The following is a 19,077-nucleotide window of genomic DNA, read 5'->3' on the forward strand; positions in this document are numbered from 1 at the left end:
CACAATTTGGTGAAGAAGATTTGGGACAGACAAGAAGAAGGCAGAGGAAATGAGGGATCCAGCCAAGAGGTGGATGGATTTTGTTAGAGAAGACCTGCAACAGTCAGGAATGAGTGTTGAAGAAGGAGGGAGAGTGGCACTGGATAGTGAGAGATGGCGACAGTTCACATGACACCCTGACTCCATGTGGGAAATGGGAAACAAGGGGTTGATGATGATGATGATGATGATGATAATGTAGCATGTAGCAAGGGAAAACACATTTGAGACCAGGGAGGGGAGTTTGTAAACCCTTTCAGGCTGACAGAATAGATTATCATTAGAGGAGCAGATCAGAAGTCTGTTTGCCTGAATGGTGGGTGATAGAACTGTTCTTAGCAATAGCTGGAATGGGAGCTATCATCAGTGACTGTAGGCTTTAGCTGAAGATATTTGTATGGAGGTTAGGGAAGAAGTGGGGGGAAGTGAGAGCTATATGGTGAAAGAGGGCAGTGACAGCCACTGCACTATTAGTTCACATATCAACCAGCCAAGATGGGATGTTACTACAGTACTAGTTCTGGGTTTTTTTTTTTTTTTTTAATATTTGTGAAATTTAATAGATTGCAACTGTATGGAAACTAGTACATAGCCCACTGCCTTAAAAGGTCATGTCTTGTCTGTAAATCATAAAACATAACATCAGAAGGTCTATACAGCCCTAAGACCTGTTACCTAATATACATACTATGGACTCATTTTACTTTACTTGAAGAACAGAGTGCATGCTGTTTCCTGACAGTGAGTTCATACTCTCAGAAATTCATTTCTGTTTCATGGTACCTACCTACATACACACATGCTGTATGTGAGTATATATGTACAATTTTATGTTGCTTTATTGAAGAAGCTATGTATCGACAACTTATCGAGCACAAAGTCTCAAATCACACTACTGAAAAACACAGAACCTGCGCTACACTACATTTTGTGGGGAAGCAAGCCCCCTCACAACTCCTGCTAATTATATATGTCAACTCCAAGACTGCACTACAGTGGTGAAAAGGCAAATTACCCAGCCCCACTGTACCATGATCTTGTGCATAAATAAAACCTGTCATGTGCAAAAGCTGACTTTTGATAATATATGCCAACTTTTATTTTATTTGAGAAAAGAAATGGTCGACAAAACGAACATCTACTGAATGTACAATGACTGGTGTATGATGAAATAATGTAGACAGTGAATAATTTAATTTTACTTTATTAAAATGAGACTTACTTTAAAGGTTGAACCAGATTTTATAAAATTTTTTTCCAGGATGTTATCCAGTGCAGGATCAAGTTCCTCGCCAACATCTTCGATTAGCACAGGCCTTCCAAGAGAAAGGCAGTCTTCTAGATGTGTGCGAAAATACTTATGATTCAGAGATGTTACCTGGAAACAGTTATAAAATCAGCATTAGAAATGTGGTGCGAGCATGCTGTGAGTGTTTAGCAGAAATCACTAAGGAGAGCTGGCAGACACTTTTAACTTTTTACTTGATCTGCTCCAGTGATCTCATTTATAGTACTTTTCTCACTGTACATAAGGTGTGAAGTCACAAATCACTTGGTAAACAGGTCAGTTGTTTTACTTCACAGAACCTCATGGTGTGCAACAGCATTTAAAATGTCCTTAGTTATAAATTATAAATCTGTATTTTTCCATGAATCACAGTGGGAACATGTTGCCACTCTATGGGGGTTCTTCCTGCTAGAGAGTGTGGACTGAGTACGTGAATATCTTGTGTTTATGCAATTGTCCTGTAGAAAATACTTCAGCTGTAAAAAAATCAGGTATTCACCAATATATTACAAATATGCTTTGAAAGTAAACCTGTCAACTATATTTGATTTCACAGTACATCTGTGAAACTGACATATTTTTGTGATGTCCCCTCTTGTAGTCATTCAATAATGCCATGCATTAGTGGTTCAGACCCCCTTATTGTTCAGATAGTGTGTATTTGAAAACCCTCTTTGCACTATTTAAAAAGTGTCAAGTCTCTGCCCCTCATTATTTTTTGACTTTGTTACTGAATTTTGTACTTAGAGGTTGAACTTGAGGGAAATGGTTTTGAATATAAATATGACTGCAGTTTGACATCACAAGAAATGTCCACATCCTTCTTTTTTGTCAGTCAGCACTATATGACCTGCCTTTAAACAAGCAATTAAACATATTTTGAAAGTACTTCACCACGAACTGGAAACAAAACAGCTCACCATCACACAAGGAAAGACACCAGTGATGACCTTTATATTTTGTTAAAATTATAGTCCAGTCCAGTGGTAGATCCACAATGTAGTCCCACAAAACAGGTAAAATAAGCACACACTTGAAAGTAGTTGTCCTCTAAACTATAACAGTCGAAACATAATACAAAAGAGTCAAGCTTTTTCTTTACACATAACTCGTACATAACCAGGCAGTGTTGAGTTATTTTCTGGCCTAGCCATCAGGATATGTTGCAGTATGCTCTAATTAATTGGTATGATAGCATTTCCTTCACAGTTTACTCTGAATCTATGACACTTTTGCTGCTCATATTCTTTCACTTGAGGATTCTCATTACCGCATGAAGGTACCATTGCATACAGGAATAACTTCAGAACATGTGTTGTTCTAACTTTGCCATCTCTGTTTATGAAGTTTCGTTAATATTGCACAGAGCTTGATGTATATGTCAACAGCTTTTCCAAATATGGTGCATTCTAACATTCTAAAATAATATTACTAACTATAACTTCTAACACTCAATCTGGACTATTGTATTTCTGAAAATGTTATTTACAAATCTTTTTTGCTTTAAAAATTATTTCTACTAAAATGTAACACAAAACATTTGTCAATGCTGATCCTGAGTGTCATGAAAACAAATTAAACAATGCCCATTGAGCCATTTTGTACTATATTAATGCATAGTTAATTCATTAGCTACTTCATTCATTCATTCATTCATTCATTCATTCATTCATTCATTCATTATCTGATACCTACCTTATTATATATGGAGTCAAGAGGGATCCAGAACCTATCCAAGCACATAATAAAGAGGCAGATAACTACTCTTAGATGGCATGTTAGTCCATCACATCAGTACAGACTTCATAACTTGTTGTGGTCTTTAAAATCTATATAGGCACTAATATAGCTGTCAGAGAAATAGAACTGCCTTTAAATTTCTGACTTTTGAAAACCATATTCACTCACACACGGAGACACACATAGAAACCCAGATAGACAGATACAAACACACAGTGTGTAGATGCAAGTACACAAATACTCTCACCCTCCTGTTCTTCAACCTTTCAAAGAAGAAACATTTCAAATGAAAAAAAAAGCTGGTACAAAAATCAGCTGATTAAACTTACTGGCTTTTTTCAGTACAAGACCAAAGCACAGTGGGGAATCAGGAAATTTGTTCTTTCCCCACTGTAGTGCAGTCTCATTGTTGGTATTCAGTATATATTTAGCAGGGGGTATGTTTTATTTGAATCTTTGTGATTCGATGTAAATTGTTGTAGCACACCTGCAGATGTAGCTGAATAATATATGGGTTTCTTCCTACTTGACTCTGGTGACACCCCTATTTACACCCAACACACCAACCCCCGGAATCACTAATCTTCTGTGCAGGACTAGTGTAGTCCTGCACAGAAGCGCCCGTGTAGGAGGAGGACAGCAGTGTGCCATGCATATTAATGAAGGCACTGCCCGACCTCCCAGGCTTACATGGAGCGTGTACGAGTGCAGAGGGTGTGTCTGAGAGCAGAGCTCTCAGAATAAACACGCCCCTGCAATGTAGAACAGCAGAAAGTGGAAATAAATGAGCGAGACAACTCATAGTTGTTTGCATATCCCCACCAACAGTCCCCCATGTGTAGAACAGCAACAGTACATATAAATAAACTGAAGAAACCCCTTTATATTTATTAAGAATCCAAGTACAGCTAATCGTAGGTGCGCAGATATACCCGGTGCTTAGCTACGGTTAAAGCAACTTAAAAGGCTGAAGAGGATAACAAGGAAGATATATGCAAATGAAGCAGCACAGCAATATTGTAGTGGGCAGAGCATTCGCCTTACGAGCTAGCATTCCCGGTTCGAGTCCCACAGCAGCACCTACCATTTTCCATGTGAAATCTGTATATGAACATTTATTGCTGTATAACCTATGAAATAACATTTAAATGTGAACTAGAGTACTGCATTTAATGCACACGTGAAGTATCAGTGTCATAATGAAAAAGGCACTAGTAAGCAGGTTTAAGAACAAATAAGCAGTAGTAAGCATATATAAGCACTAGTAAGTGAGTTTAAGTGCATTTGAGTGTGTGAGTCCATGTGAAATCTGTATATGAACATTTATTGCTGTATAACCTATGAAGTAACATTTAAATGTGAACTAGAGTACTGCATTTAATGCACACGTGAAGTATCAGTGTCATAATGAATAAGGCACTAGTAAGCAGGTTTAAGAACAAATAAGCAGTAGTAAGCATATATAAGCACTAGTAAGTGAGTTTAAGTGCATTTGAGTGGGGGTAAGCATTGCCTACACAGATTAAGCAAAGTAGAAGCTAACTGCATGTAAGAAACTGTACCCGGAAGTTAGCAGTGCTTACCGTCATGCAAACCTGTGCACACCCGCTTAGAATTGCTTTAAAGTGCCTTAATCACTCTGTACCCAATGGCCCGTGTTCTGCCCAGCAACAAAATAAACAGCCTCTGCAAGGCTCAAACCCAGGACCCTGTACATTTTAGTCACAGTAGTTAACCACTAAGCCATCATAGCATTATATAAGAGTGAGGTTTCAACAAACAAATCCTCACCAAAGGAAAATTAAACTGAACATGTGAAATGAAACTATATACAGTGTGATGTTGTATAACCTGCTACATAACATAAATATGTGAATTGGAGTATTCCAGTAAGGCCAGATGTAAGGTGTTATTGTAATAAAGCGTTGAATTGTCCAGGACCCCATACAGTGTACGTACACATGAATCACAGATACCAGACACAGATATAACATGTACCATATAATAAATCAATGTCAAAAGGAAAACATAATGCCAATTAGATATTAAGCAACGCTAAGCATTGCAAGGGACAGCTTACATGGTGTAAGCAATGTGTAGGCCGGCTAACTCAATCTGCCCAGTGGTATACCCCTTTAAGCAATGCCAATCTTAGGTAAGCAGGTGTGCCCATAGCTTAGCCTTTTCAAAACCGTCCAATCACGGAAAAGTGTGGGAAATCAGGCATATTTAAACTCCACAGGCGGGAATACATCCCATAACTGGTTGCAGCTTCCTACAGTAGTCAGAATGGCTGGAGTTGGAGAAGGCACTTGATTTAGAGTGCAGCGCTGGGGCATTAATGAGTCTAAATACATGGTGTGGCTCCTGGTCAAACACCATGAGCAGAGACTCCTGCAGGGCCAATACCAGGGCTTCCAGTATAAACTGGAGGCCTGGGACAGTCTCTTCCGTGACCTCACTAGTGCCACAGGTATCCCCCGGACTGGTGAGCAGGTCAGGCATCACTATGCAGACCTGAAGCAGCATGGGGGGAGCTACTGGAACAGTGGATCCAGGAATCCAGGCAGACGGCTGATGCCCCAGTACTAAGTACCCATTCTACTAAGTATATAATAATTGCCTAGCTTGTGTATACTATGGATAGGTATGGCTAAATGTCACTGTATTTCTCTGACAGCTGCAGATGAGCAGGCTGTGAACCAGCAAGACCATGCCGCTAGGCTACAAAGGCTGCGTTGCAAGGCAGGTTAGTAATAATCCTGCATGAACTGTCTTATCCCGTGAATAAATGTATAACCTCTGGAGTGAATGTGTATACTCTGATTTAATATGTTGTACTGTTGCATGCTGTAAATAGTACTGTTGTATTAAGCAGTGTTACCCACACTGTGGTACACAGATAAAATGTGTAGGAAGTTCTGTATAACAAGAGAATAGTCATATTGTAAAACTGAGGAAGACTTAGACAACATTGGAAAACTTTACACCAATTCCCTGATAGTACAGTGTACTGTGATGTTAACTGCAATATTTTTACCACACACAGCAGGGGTTTGAATCCTGGGAGTGGTATTAAGTTGTATGCATAATTAGACCCAATAATTGTACAGATTTTGCTAGAATGTTCAGATATTAAGCTGTGAGCATAATCATAACCATCAACTGTACAGACTGCATCAGAATGTTCAGATAGTAAGCTGTATGCATATTCATTCTCTCTCAACTGTTCCAATCTGACCAGCATGTGCAGATAAATGGCCCAAATCTGCTGCCGGGTACCCTGTTCCCCTAAGAAATCAGTGTGATGATCCAAGAAATGTAGGCTGCCTTTGATGACATATAACTGATAGTCAAACCTGTACATAGTCAGAGAATGTATGTGAAAACAAACCTGTCATTGTAACAACACACCCAAGGTGTATGAGAGCAATTCACATAATATGTTGCAGTAACACCTGCATCCTGTCAAGCCTCGACCAGAGTGTGTGCAATAATGGATTGAGGGTATGTGTATAACATCAACATGGAATCTGGGAGTATGTGTAAAAATTGTCAGGTAGTGTTAGCAAACGTCTTCTCAACAGCTATAACAGGTAAAAGGTGTAGACTATACGTTAGACACAGTCCACGTATATACTAATCTACAAACATACCATTGTACAAAGTAAGGCCAACGGGTAGTGTAATAATACATGTAAGGGACAGATCACTGCAATGACTAAGAAAGTTGTGAAAACTACAGGGATATATCAGTTGCTAAGTGAACTCTCTCTCTTGCCCCTATCAGTTGCTAAATGAACTGTCTCTCTTGCCCCTATCAGTTGCTAAGTGAACTCTCTCTCTTGCCCCTATCAGTTGCTAAGTGAACTCTCTCTCTTGCCCCTATCAGTTGCTAAGTGAACTCTCTCTCTTGCCCCCATATGTGCAGCATTAACCCAATTATACACTTCAATGGGTATGTTTACTCTCCAAACTTATGTTGGGACATATGTCCTATTGGTTCATAAATATCCACATTTGGTTCTATGCATGTGCCATGTTGAAATACACCCATATTGGTGGCCTGTTGCCATCAATAAAACCTGCATGCTGTTGTAGTGGCCACTGCTGTTCAATATATGCATGTGTTCTGCTCCCTATGCAACAGGTTTAAATTTGGTGTCTTGGGTTAATGGGTATACCTATGCATGCTGTTATAACTAATCCTGAATGCTGTTGACATATATACTGCAGGTTATATATATGTCAGCAGATATATAGGTATATACGGGCATACATCTGTAAATAACAATGGGGAAATAACAAAAACTTATATGTCCACATGCAACATTAATGGGGTAGAGAGGTCCCAAACAATATATGTCTTGTACGAATAGGTATACACCCCCCACAGCCAAACACGTCCCCCCTGCAATACACTACCAAATGTTGCAGATCCCATAGCCGGGACGGGACACAACATGGCCATCCCTAGGATACATATACACAGACACATATATGCAGGTACAGTTAGACATATATATATATATACATATATATATATATATATATATATATATATATATATATATATATATATATATAAAACTATGCATACACACACACAGATATGTACAGTAAGATACATATGTAGTACGTGCACACAATATGAAGCAGCCAGTAGTCCTACAGTTACCACCTTGCCAACTGGGGATTGTATGAGCCACCCATACAAATGACATTCATTGCCTGCAACATATACCCACAGAGATATCAAAGGATATAACACCACACACAGGTGTGCATACTTGGAAAAGCTTTATTTGTGTGCTATGACAGTTCTATATGCCATGTCATATAGCTGTTTAGACACTGACATCCATATGAACAGAGGAATGCAACTGTGAAACAGTTATACTAATACAGTAGTCTGGAAAGGTTCACATATATTGCTGTCCTTTCCGAAGCCTTCAAGTAGTACAATAGTAAAGACAAACTGCGCCACAGCATACCAAACAATCAACAGTACGTAATGCAGCTGTATAGTTCAGCAGCTTCTATCTACACTGTGTACACAATCCCTAGGGGGTAAAGACCCCAGTTGATACAATGGGGTGTATCTGTTACATAACAAGGCATAACTGACACCATCACAATCACAATGACAAACAGAACATTCTGTATGGCAGGAGGCAGTAGGCCTGCATTTACCTAAGGTGGACTGTATGGTAATGTACATCCAGATACCTTAAGGCAGCTTACTCCTGATACCTACACATGTTGTAACAGCCTAGGTTAGTTCTAGTGCACCCCCCTAAACTCAATAATACTGGGCCATATACCACTGTTACATACACTGGCCTCTGGAGGGCATTAGAGCACACATGTATTGTGTAGGTGAAGCTCACACATATATGGCCCCAACCCCCCAGTATGTGTGGGGGTCACAACAGTAGTGGAGTGATGGCAGGAATGACAGCATGACATACACACAGCCCACTACATAACAACCCCTGACAGCATGTCATATGTGCAAAGCCTGGTATGTAGGTGGAAGACAGAGGCTGGAACACAAGCACATATGTGTAAAACTGTTGACATACACTAAGCAAGATATGTATATGTGTATATATCTATATGGATATATGTATAATTATATATACATATATGTTCACCCTATGTTCTGAACATAGAGTGGAGCCCTACCTCAGCCCCAATAGTCCCAACCTCTCAGTGCAAGGAGATGTCAGGTATGTATTGCAGGTATATTTGTAGACTATTGCTATTGTAATAGGCATTGCCTTCACAAAAATGGTGTGAGTAGGAGGCCACATCTGCTGTTAACATGTGCGCCATAGGCTACTGACAGACATCCTAAGGACATCATAGTACAGTACCACTGCTAGCACAGTAATGCCCTTATGGACTACAGCTGAGATATGGCCAATATATCTGGACAGTCTGACACACTCTGGTCAGTCCAGGGGTATACACAGAACCCCTTCATGCAAGGCATGTGGACCAAGCATGACAATGTGGATGTTAACAGCCATGTAGATGGGTATATCATGTAAATACTGGTATACATTTGCTCCCATAGGTTATGCATTCATACACCCCTGTCTGTCCTGACACATAATAACCGCTGGTACAGAGGTGCTATGGCCACATACTGCCCACTAGTTGGTGACAGACATCTGTACAGCATCCCATTGCTTTGTCTGACATACATGACTGTTATGGTGGCCCGGCAGCAGTACATCTGGCAAGTATCAGGATAGGACATCTCACTGGGTAAGTACATTAAGCTGCTAGGCATGTAACAAAGCACAGTGCAGGCTACAGGCAGACTGACTCAACACTGGCCTACATCTCCTATGTGGGAATACACATGTACCTACATAGATAGCAGGCTCTACAGACATGTCACATCACAGAGTAACAGACACCTGTGTGAAAGTGCATAAACACAACCAATGTGAACACAGCCACAGCCACATATGGTTAGCTGGCGTAATATTCCAGTATATGGACTATCTGATCAATACCATCTTCATATGTGCCACTCACACACCAACCCTACATATACTGGGCTGCTACACAGTGTGGTCCGATGCCTGCCTGTAGTATGGGACATGTGTGTTTGCCCCTACAAACATGTAAGCTGATAGGGTGACATATAGTGGAGCATCAGATAGAACAGGACCAAGAACAATGACATCTACAACAGTCTCTACACAGGCCAAGTTACATATTCACTATACACACACTGTCGACAATTACCAGACTTACACATAACTCAGTACTATACACACAACCACAGAATGCCTAGGCTATGTCCTCAAATATAACCCATACTATACATAACATATGCATCAGTGTGATATCTCTCTGGCTTGTTATTGGATATGCTGTCAATGAATATGGTGTACAGAACATATGCACCCCCTACTGCATGACACATGTAGAAAGGTTGACAGAGTTGTGGGTGGAGGCACAAACACAGGGCCAATATTGACATGTTGCTGTGATAACCTCATACATTTACTGTCGTAACAGGGTTTGTTGCAACATATGTCCTATGAGGGATATGAAGTCAGTAACTCTCCCAGCTGTCACCATCTTCTGACTACAATCCTCACACTACCTTCTGCAGTTGACAGATAGGTGCTCTGTGGGTAACACAAGGCACCTCACACTGCCCAGTCTGCAGATGACTCTACAGATGGGGTTTCCTCATAAACATAGCACTGACATGACAAGTATTAAAACATGTAGGGCAGCCATATCCACACACACCCTGTTAAACCAACATTACCCCGACTGCAGTATAGCAGCACTTACAGAATGTAGTCAAGACAGGCACATCCCCCTCTTGTGTGTTGGCCTGTTTCTACAGTGTATGTTGACAGAAAGTCCCCAATGCATCCCTGATGCTGTTTACCAAACAACATATCTAGTTCCTGCTCACAGTGAATGAAAAGGCCCAACACCAACATAATGTTCCTAGATATTGGAGTGTGTTTTCATGCAATTGGCTATGGGAATGTTACCACAGCTGTTCCACATGCAATCATCTAGAGGAAGGCTGCAATTCATACAGAGGCCATCAGCTGATCACGAGCATCACTGACAATACACATACTGCTGCCTAAGCAAAGCAGGTGTATGTCTCCACATCCACCAGAGAGGGAGTGAGAGAGGCAGACAGAGGCAAAGATAAGTCAGGGAAGGTTGGGAGAGTAAAACGTAAGCATGTTTGTGTCACACACCTACCAGTCCAGGGTATCAAACCCCTTACTGACTATGTACTGCTATCACATGTCTAAGCAGTCATTGGATGCGCCACATACGTTACATGTTTAAGAGTACTCCAAACATATATGTGATGGTGAGTGACATTTGCAGCAGTGATATGGTAGCTAAACAGTAGGTCTAGTACACGTGCCTGTCCGCATGAAGAGGTGTCAACGTCAACACAGCCACACTCCTACAGAGACGCACACACATTGACACACTTGGCAGGGCCAGGGATACAACTCATCACTAGTTAGATTACCACAACACAGTACTGTGCAGGTATCACATGCACCACAGGGGTTATACAGAGGTTATAAGGGCAAAGGGTATGTGGAGGTGTCTGACATCAGACAGCATGCTTCAGTATGCCAATGGGGGTTGTAGTGAGTGTGAATGTGGTCATAGGCAACATACAACACACACACAGACACAGGGTGCCAGTACTGACATGCATAGGTACATTGCTTCTTCACAGGTCTGTAGTGGTTGACTGTGACAGACAGATATACAAGGCTAGGTGTTGGGTATACCTTGGCATCAGGCAACATGACAATGGTCTGCAGTGTGGCTCAGTGGTGTAGTGTCTGGTTTCCCCACACAGATGGGTGTTGTATTCACAATCCAGTCACCTGGATAACTATTGCGTGTGGGTAATGCTGTGCATTACTTGCCATGTATGTGTTCCTTAGTCCATGACATGGATGGTGTCTGGGATGTGCATACCTCACACATGCATGTACAGTGACATGTGGAACCATACCTGGGGGGGGTCTGGCCCATGTTATGTACACAGATTGTTATCATCACATGTGCTACTTCTGACCTCTTGTGGCAGGGCACGCTCATGGACAGTCCTTAGTAGATCACATTTGATGGCACCACAGATGTTGTAGGCATCCATTGGGGATCATAGTTAAGGTGCATTGTCTTCAGTTATGTGCCCATTGTAGTGATGGACAGCATGCCATGCCCTCTGTAGCCCACTGCAATCACACAATGCTTTCTATCTGTGAACAGTATGCAGGGTACAACCAACATAGAGGCAGGTTCATAGTGTACTCTGTGTAATATTAGTTGATTACTTTGTTCACCAAGTCTTGTATCACATGTAGGGGTGTGGATTGGCACCCCAGCATCTCAGCTGATTGACATCTGTCATCCTTGTAAGGTGGACATTGTGACATATAATGTTGTTGTGTCTTTCGGCTTTTCCCGGTTAGGAGTCGCCACAGCGTAACTCCAGTCCACTAATGATTGGCAGTAGATTTTTACATGCCGAGTTGCCAGCTATGATGCACAACCTATAACGAAGGTACACCCATTCACACACATCTCCACACAGAAGATGCTCTTGCTGAGAATCGAATAGGACAACGTCTTACTGTGAGGGGACAACGCTACCGCAGCACCGTCACATTGTGACATATAATATGGCCACCATATAGGAAAATTACAAAACTGGCTCCTCAATGGATCCAGGTGTTACACAGTCACAACCACATCCACAGAGGTTATGAATTACAAACACACACACAGTTGCCATGGCTGGGATTGGAACTCCTACCTAACTAGTTTATCACACTACAGCATTACGCAGTTATAGCATGCTCCACAGAGATTACTGGGATAGTTACTCCCCAAAGGTTTATTTCACAGTTGATGATGTCAGCAGACTTGTCAAAGTAGAGCAATGGAGGTTGTAGTGCCTGTGAATGGCCTCAAAAACATTGCTCCACACTCTGACAAAGGAACACACACATTCACACTTACAATGCCTGGGAATAGAATCCCTATCTAACTAGCTTACAACACTACAGCATTACACAGTTATAGCACACTCCACAGAGATTACCGAGATATTTAGTCCCCAAAGGTGCATTTCACAGTTGATGATGTCATCAGGCTTGCCAAAGTAGGGCAATGGAGGTTGTAGTACCTGTGAATGGCCTCAAAAACATTGCTCCCCACTCTGACAAAGGAACACACGCAAACATTCACACTTACAATGCCTGGGAATAGAATCCCTTCCTAACTAGCTTACAATACTACAGCATTACACAGTTATAGCATGCGCCACAGAGATTACTGGGATATTTAGTCCCCAAAGGTGTATTTCACAGTTGATGATGTCAGCAGACTTGCCAAAGTAGGGCAATGGAGGTTGCAGTGCTTGTGAATCTCCTCAAAAGCATTGCTCCCTACACTGACAAAGGAACACAAATCCCAAACCCAGGACCTGACACAAAATGGGCACAGGATGTCAACAGTACTCCATCCCACCTGTATGCTGTCAGGCTGGTATCGGTAACTTATCATGCAGTACAGTGTGGCTACCATAGAGGATGTACAATGTGGACCCACTGAACATTTCTAGGGTTCATATACACAGACACATATACACAGATCATATATATATATATATATATATATATATATATATATATATATACCTATATATAGATATATATGTAACTACACATACACACACAGACATATGTATAGGGAGATACATATGTAGAAGGTGCACACAATATGGTACAGCCACTATGCCTACAGTCACCAGCATACCACATGGACACTGTATGAGCCAAACATACAAGTGACACCTGTTGCCTGCACCATATACCAACAGACAGGTCATGGGATATAACACCACACAGAGGTTTGCATACATGGGGAAGCTTTATTTGTGTATTACTACAGTACTGTATGCCATGTCATATAGCTGTGTAGACTCTGAAATACATTTAGACAGAGTAATGCAACTGTCTAACAGATAAAGGTATATAGTATTCTGGAAAGGAGTACATATATTGCTGTCCAGGCCAAGGCCTTCAAGTAGTACAACAGTGGATATAGACTGGGCCACATGATAACAAGCAATCAATTGTCAGTAATGCAGATGTACAGTCTGACAGCCTCCAACTACAGTCTGTAAACAATCTATAGGGGGTACATACTGAAGTAGACACAATGGGATGTATCTGTGACATAAAAAGGCATGAGTGAAACCATCACACTCGCACTGACAAACAGAACAGTCTGCATGGCAGGAAGCAGTAGGCCTGCATTTACCCAAGTTGAACTGAATGTTAATGTACACCCAGATGCCTTCAGGCAGCTTACTCCTGTTACCCCCTCAGTATTCACTGGTGTCAGTGGCATCTGTCCATACAGGGCATGTGTATACAGCATGGCATGGCCTTTTTGGGTAACATTTGCTGGCTTGCCAGTTGTAGCAGGTGCCCTTTGGGGCACATAGCAATGGAGCACTGTATGTAATGCATTGCATATTGTAGGAATGGGACAGGGTGCCATGTCCTCTTTAGTCCACCGCAATCACACCATGGTTACCATCTGTGGGCAATATGCAGGGGACTACCAACTTATTGGCTGTTGTCTGGCCAAGTGTGTTTGTGCCCGGGACATGGGTGGAGAGTGTTCTCTGGGTAATACAGGTGCTGCCTATATTGTTCCCATGCCATGATGTCACATGTGGGGGTATAGATTGTTTACCCCAGCCACTGTGATGTTTGACATCTGTTATGCTTGTAAGGTGGACATTATGACATTTAATAGGCTCAACATATAGGAAAAGTGCAAAACCAGCTCCACATTGATTCATGCTTCACACAGGATACGTATGACAAATGCACACACACACACACACACACACACACACACACACACACACACACACACACACACACACACACACACACACACCAAAAGTCTCATAGTTGCCATGCCTGGGATTAGAACACCTACCTAGCTACTACAGCATTACGCAGTTACAGCATGCACCATGAAGATTACTGGGATACTCTTTTACCAAAGGTGTATTTCACAGGGAATGACATTAGCAGGCTTGTCAAAGAAGGGCAATGACAGGTGTACTGAGTGTCCTCAAAAGCACTGGGCCCTGCACATACACACAGACACACACACACAGTTGCCATGAATGGGATTAGAACACCTACCTAACTACTACAGCACATTAGAGCATTACACAGTTACAGAACACACCACAGAGATTACTGGGATACTCCTTCACCAAAGGTGTATTTCACAGGGATGATATCAGCAGGCTTGTCAAAGAAAGGCAATTAAAGGTGTACTGACTGGAAGGCTACCAGGGGCAATTATATACAGTGATGGAAATTTGCACATCATATGTTTTTGCAAAATGGGAGTGTGCTGTGGTGGGACAGGCCTCATGGGAGGGGAGCTGTCTGTCACTGTCTGTCACTCTCTTCCCACATCTATTATGTGTATGCCTGAGCTGTTACAGTATGCTGTTCTTGGATATATGTGCATATTCACATCTGTTGTGTTTGCAGAACATGACTGGTGTGTAATGTGGAGTGTTTACATAAACATCTGTGACTGACTGCTGTGCATAGGCCACAGTTGTTTCCGGACATGGGCTTCATTTCTCTAAGTGTGTGAGCATGCCCAGTATGACCCTTCTGTAATTTGTTTTCTGACATGGCCTTTGCTTCTCTAAGTGTGTGAACATGCCTAGTATGAGTGTCTGTACTGCATGCGTGACTCCATTCCAAGTAGGTTGTACTCCAGTGCAGGTGTTTGTGCTCTACACCTACAGCTAGTAACCTGCTTCTGCAGGATATCTGTAGATTGGTTGACAATGTGGGTCGACATTGGGCAAAGGCTAGTGAGATTGTTGCTAATTGTGTCTGTGGTGCTTCTGCTACATGGTTTCCGTGTTGGCAGGGATACTCAGTGATATGTGGTGTTGTACCCTCTGATGTTTTATGTCATCAACTACTGACAGGTATAACATCTTTGCTGGTAGTAGGTTCCTGGGGATTACAAGTTGAATGCAGCTTTGTCCAGTAATGTGGTGTGCAACCTAGATATTCTTGCACACTCATGTCATTCTGGTGTGGAAACTGCAGACACTTGGTGATAGGTCTGTGTATATGGACCAGCACCTTGGTGCTGTTGTGGCTTTGGGTCCCATGCCTGTACAATTATCACCATGACAGGACGGCCATATTGTGCTGTGGCCATACTTCCCAGGTATTCAGACTCATTGAGGTTATCCAAAGGCAAGGCTCATTATTCTGTTCATTAACCCTTCACAATTTTGTTTGTAAGCAGGTTTGTTGCCACCCATCCCAGTGTTGGCAGCCATGATAAGTATGTGCACACATCAGGGTTTCACCCATCACACACTCCATGGTGGCGATGCTACCCCTCCCTCTGTTAATCTGTCCCCTTCCTACCATTATGCACACAATATCTGATAGGTATGCCTATAGTTGCCACACCATCCCAGCAGTATGTACAGGTTGGTCCACAGTTCGTGCATTGGAACATGATGGACATACTACTGGGATATGTCAACATGTCCTTCCATTTGTGTTCTGTGGACTGTGTTTTATCATTATGTGGGAGTCCATGGGGTAACATACAGTGGCGGTACAGGCGTGACACAGACCTGTGACAGAGGACAGTGGGGCATTGGGTACTGATGTAGGCTATCTGTAGCAGGCCAGTGCATTCTGTCAGTTGTACAGACCCAGGCTGCAAGGCAATGTATTCGCCTGGGTTGACAGGATAGGTGTGCAAGGTGGTGATGGCAATTGTTTCTGTACTTATCACTTCATTGGTGTGGATGCTGGCAGGGTGCATCCTACAGCTATGGGCACACCTGTGTGGGACACCTCTTCAGCATGCTGCATTATGCGAGTGTTCACATAGTAATGTGGGGATTATATTGTACTCATTCACAGCAGCAGGGAGGTGGCCTGTGTGTTACCTGAGGCTGATGTTGGGCCGGACTGGCTGCATGTGTGCTAGGGTAGCTACTTGCAACTGCCTCACAGGTATAAGTGGCCCTTTCCCCTGCTGGTGGCTAGTGGGTGGACACCAGCAACTTCTACATACATCATAACTCTGCCTTTTGTGGTCTGCCAGTGTTTGCCCACAGTACATCTTAGTTTCCCATACTACACAACCAACTGATGTGCTGTAAACCTGTATGTACAAACTGAGGGTGTCACCATTTCACTGTGAGAATTTAAACAGTCTCTCTCTATGGTACTTCCACCTGTGTACTGGGTTTATGTCTGGGCCAACACTCATGTCATTTCCATGTTCCAGATGGTGACAGTTATGACATCTGTACAAATCATATGGTCTACTGATGCAACATGTCTTGCTGGGATACCAGTCTGTATGGCACTGCAGTTCTGTGGACTTGGCCCGGTCATCAGCAGTACTGACGACTGGACACCAAGACACACCATCCATGGCTATTTGCTGAACACTTTCACACAGCATACCACTCAGAACTACCTAACACACAGAGCTCTGCCTGTTGTAGACATACAACTATCTATCTTGCTGATTTGACCAGCTCAGGTACTCGGTGCTCACTGTTATTGCTCCCATACATGGCTGGTAACACATTTCTACATAGCGTTGGTGGGGCCACACATCACAACTGTGGACATGTCCTACAGCTACCTGATATGTCAGGTACTTTTTTGGCTTCCATACAACAACATGACACTCCGATCTCTGCATATTGTACACATGCAACATTCCATCATTATAATATGGGCAGCTCAGGTACTCTGTGCTCTGTTGCTGTGATACCCACACATAGATGCTACTGCTTTACTACATAGGGTTGGGGAGGGATACACCTGACAATTGTAGACATTTCTGCTATACCCACCTGATATTTCAGGTACCCTGTTGGCCTCCACACATTAACCTGACACTCAGAGCTCTGCATATTGTACACATAACACAATCCATGCTTCTACTTTGGCAAGCACAGGTACTCTGTGCTCACTGTTGTTACTCCAACACATGGATGCTGATACAGTTCTACATAGGGTTTGGGGGGGCACACCTGCCAACTGTGGACATTTGCTTTGACCGCACTGGTATTTCTGGTAGTCTGTTGGCTTCCTTTTAAATTTGTATTCTGACCTATCCTGCAGACTACAGGCATATCAGTGTAATACAGTTTATAGGTTTTATTGACCTACATTGCCTTTTCAGACTTCCTACCCTTCATGAATGACATCCCTCTTCCTGACCTGTTATACTCTGTGTAGGCCTGGAGGGGGTTGATCTCCATTGCCATACCTTGAGGACCTTAGCACAGCCATTCTTTGTGTTCATCTACACTTGTCCTGCTGGCTGGATGGGACTGTTGTTGGATTTGTGAACCTCCATGATATGCATGCGTGTGCCCTATGGACACACATTTGGGCCAGCACATGTCCTCAGGTATTTTTATCACCTTGTCTGTTACTGCCTACTTTTTTGACACCAGTATTTGTTATGGTTTCATGCTGCCCATATAGCTGTCCACTATCTGCTGCCATCCCATTCAGCCACCAAATTCCCTTCCTTGCATGTTCGCATCCATACCATTGATATAAGTAGCAGACCATACTACTGCATTCAGTGATTGATAGGAAAGGTGACTTACCTTGTGGCTGTGCCAGTATTGAGGATGGTGCTGGAGGGCTGACTATGTCAGATGCACATAGTACACTCCCTATATATGGTAAAGCACAGGTAGGGTCATTTTTGGCATCCCTTTTACTGTAGGTGCGAGTCAGAGAGAGCTTCCATTCCCTGGATTCCTACTGTGTCAGTGTGTGTGCTATGCTTTACCTCTTTGCCAAAGCCAAGGCATACTGTGCACACCTCCTTCTGCCTACAGGTGCAGGCTCAGGTTGTTCCTCTTCTGAGTCACTCTGTGCCTGTGCTGGCCGTGGCAATGCTGGAGGGCTGTGTGGCCCTGCCATGTGCTGTTCCTGCTACAGTTGCTTCCATAGGATCATGCTGTGTAGCATGGTACATACCATGAAAATTTGGGTACATGTAGATGGAGAGTATTGCAAGGCTCCACTGGATGTGTTCGGGCACTGGAACCGTGACTTGAGCATCCCAAACACATGCTCTATTGTGATTCTTGTTTGTGCGTGTGCCTCATTATGGAGCTCTTGATCAGGTATGTGTGCATTTCAAATGTATTTCATCAGCCATGGCTTCAGTGAGTAACCAGCATCCCCCACTAGGTGCCCGTATGAGATGTCCCCACTGGCAAATCTCTGGGACAGCCGCGTCAGATGCCAGATGTGGGAATCGTGATATCTCCCAGGGCTTCCAGCAAGCACATTCATTATAATGCCCTGGGCATCGCACATGACCTGGCAGTTGATGGAAGGGAAGCC

The 19,077-nt window shown here is 42.8% G+C and overlaps 1 protein-coding gene across 1 annotated transcript in view; it reads right to left on the reverse strand.

Annotated features, from left to right (window-relative positions):
- The window catches only part of LOC122796791 (dynein axonemal heavy chain 5-like), a 2,204,633-nt gene that overhangs the window by 546,758 nt on the left and 1,638,798 nt on the right, over nucleotides 1–19,077 (reverse strand). Inside the window, exon 63 of the mRNA XM_044065521.1 lies at nucleotides 1,262–1,417. Within this exon, the coding sequence (XP_043921456.1) occupies nucleotides 1,262–1,417 (156 nt within the window). The remainder of the gene's footprint in view (nucleotides 1–1,261; nucleotides 1,418–19,077) is intronic.

This window comes from Protopterus annectens, chromosome 3.part0, assembly GCF_019279795.1.
Source record: "Protopterus annectens isolate FY-2018-M chromosome 3.part0, PAN1.0, whole genome shotgun sequence".
Taxonomy (NCBI): Eukaryota; Metazoa; Chordata; order Ceratodontiformes; family Protopteridae; genus Protopterus; species Protopterus annectens.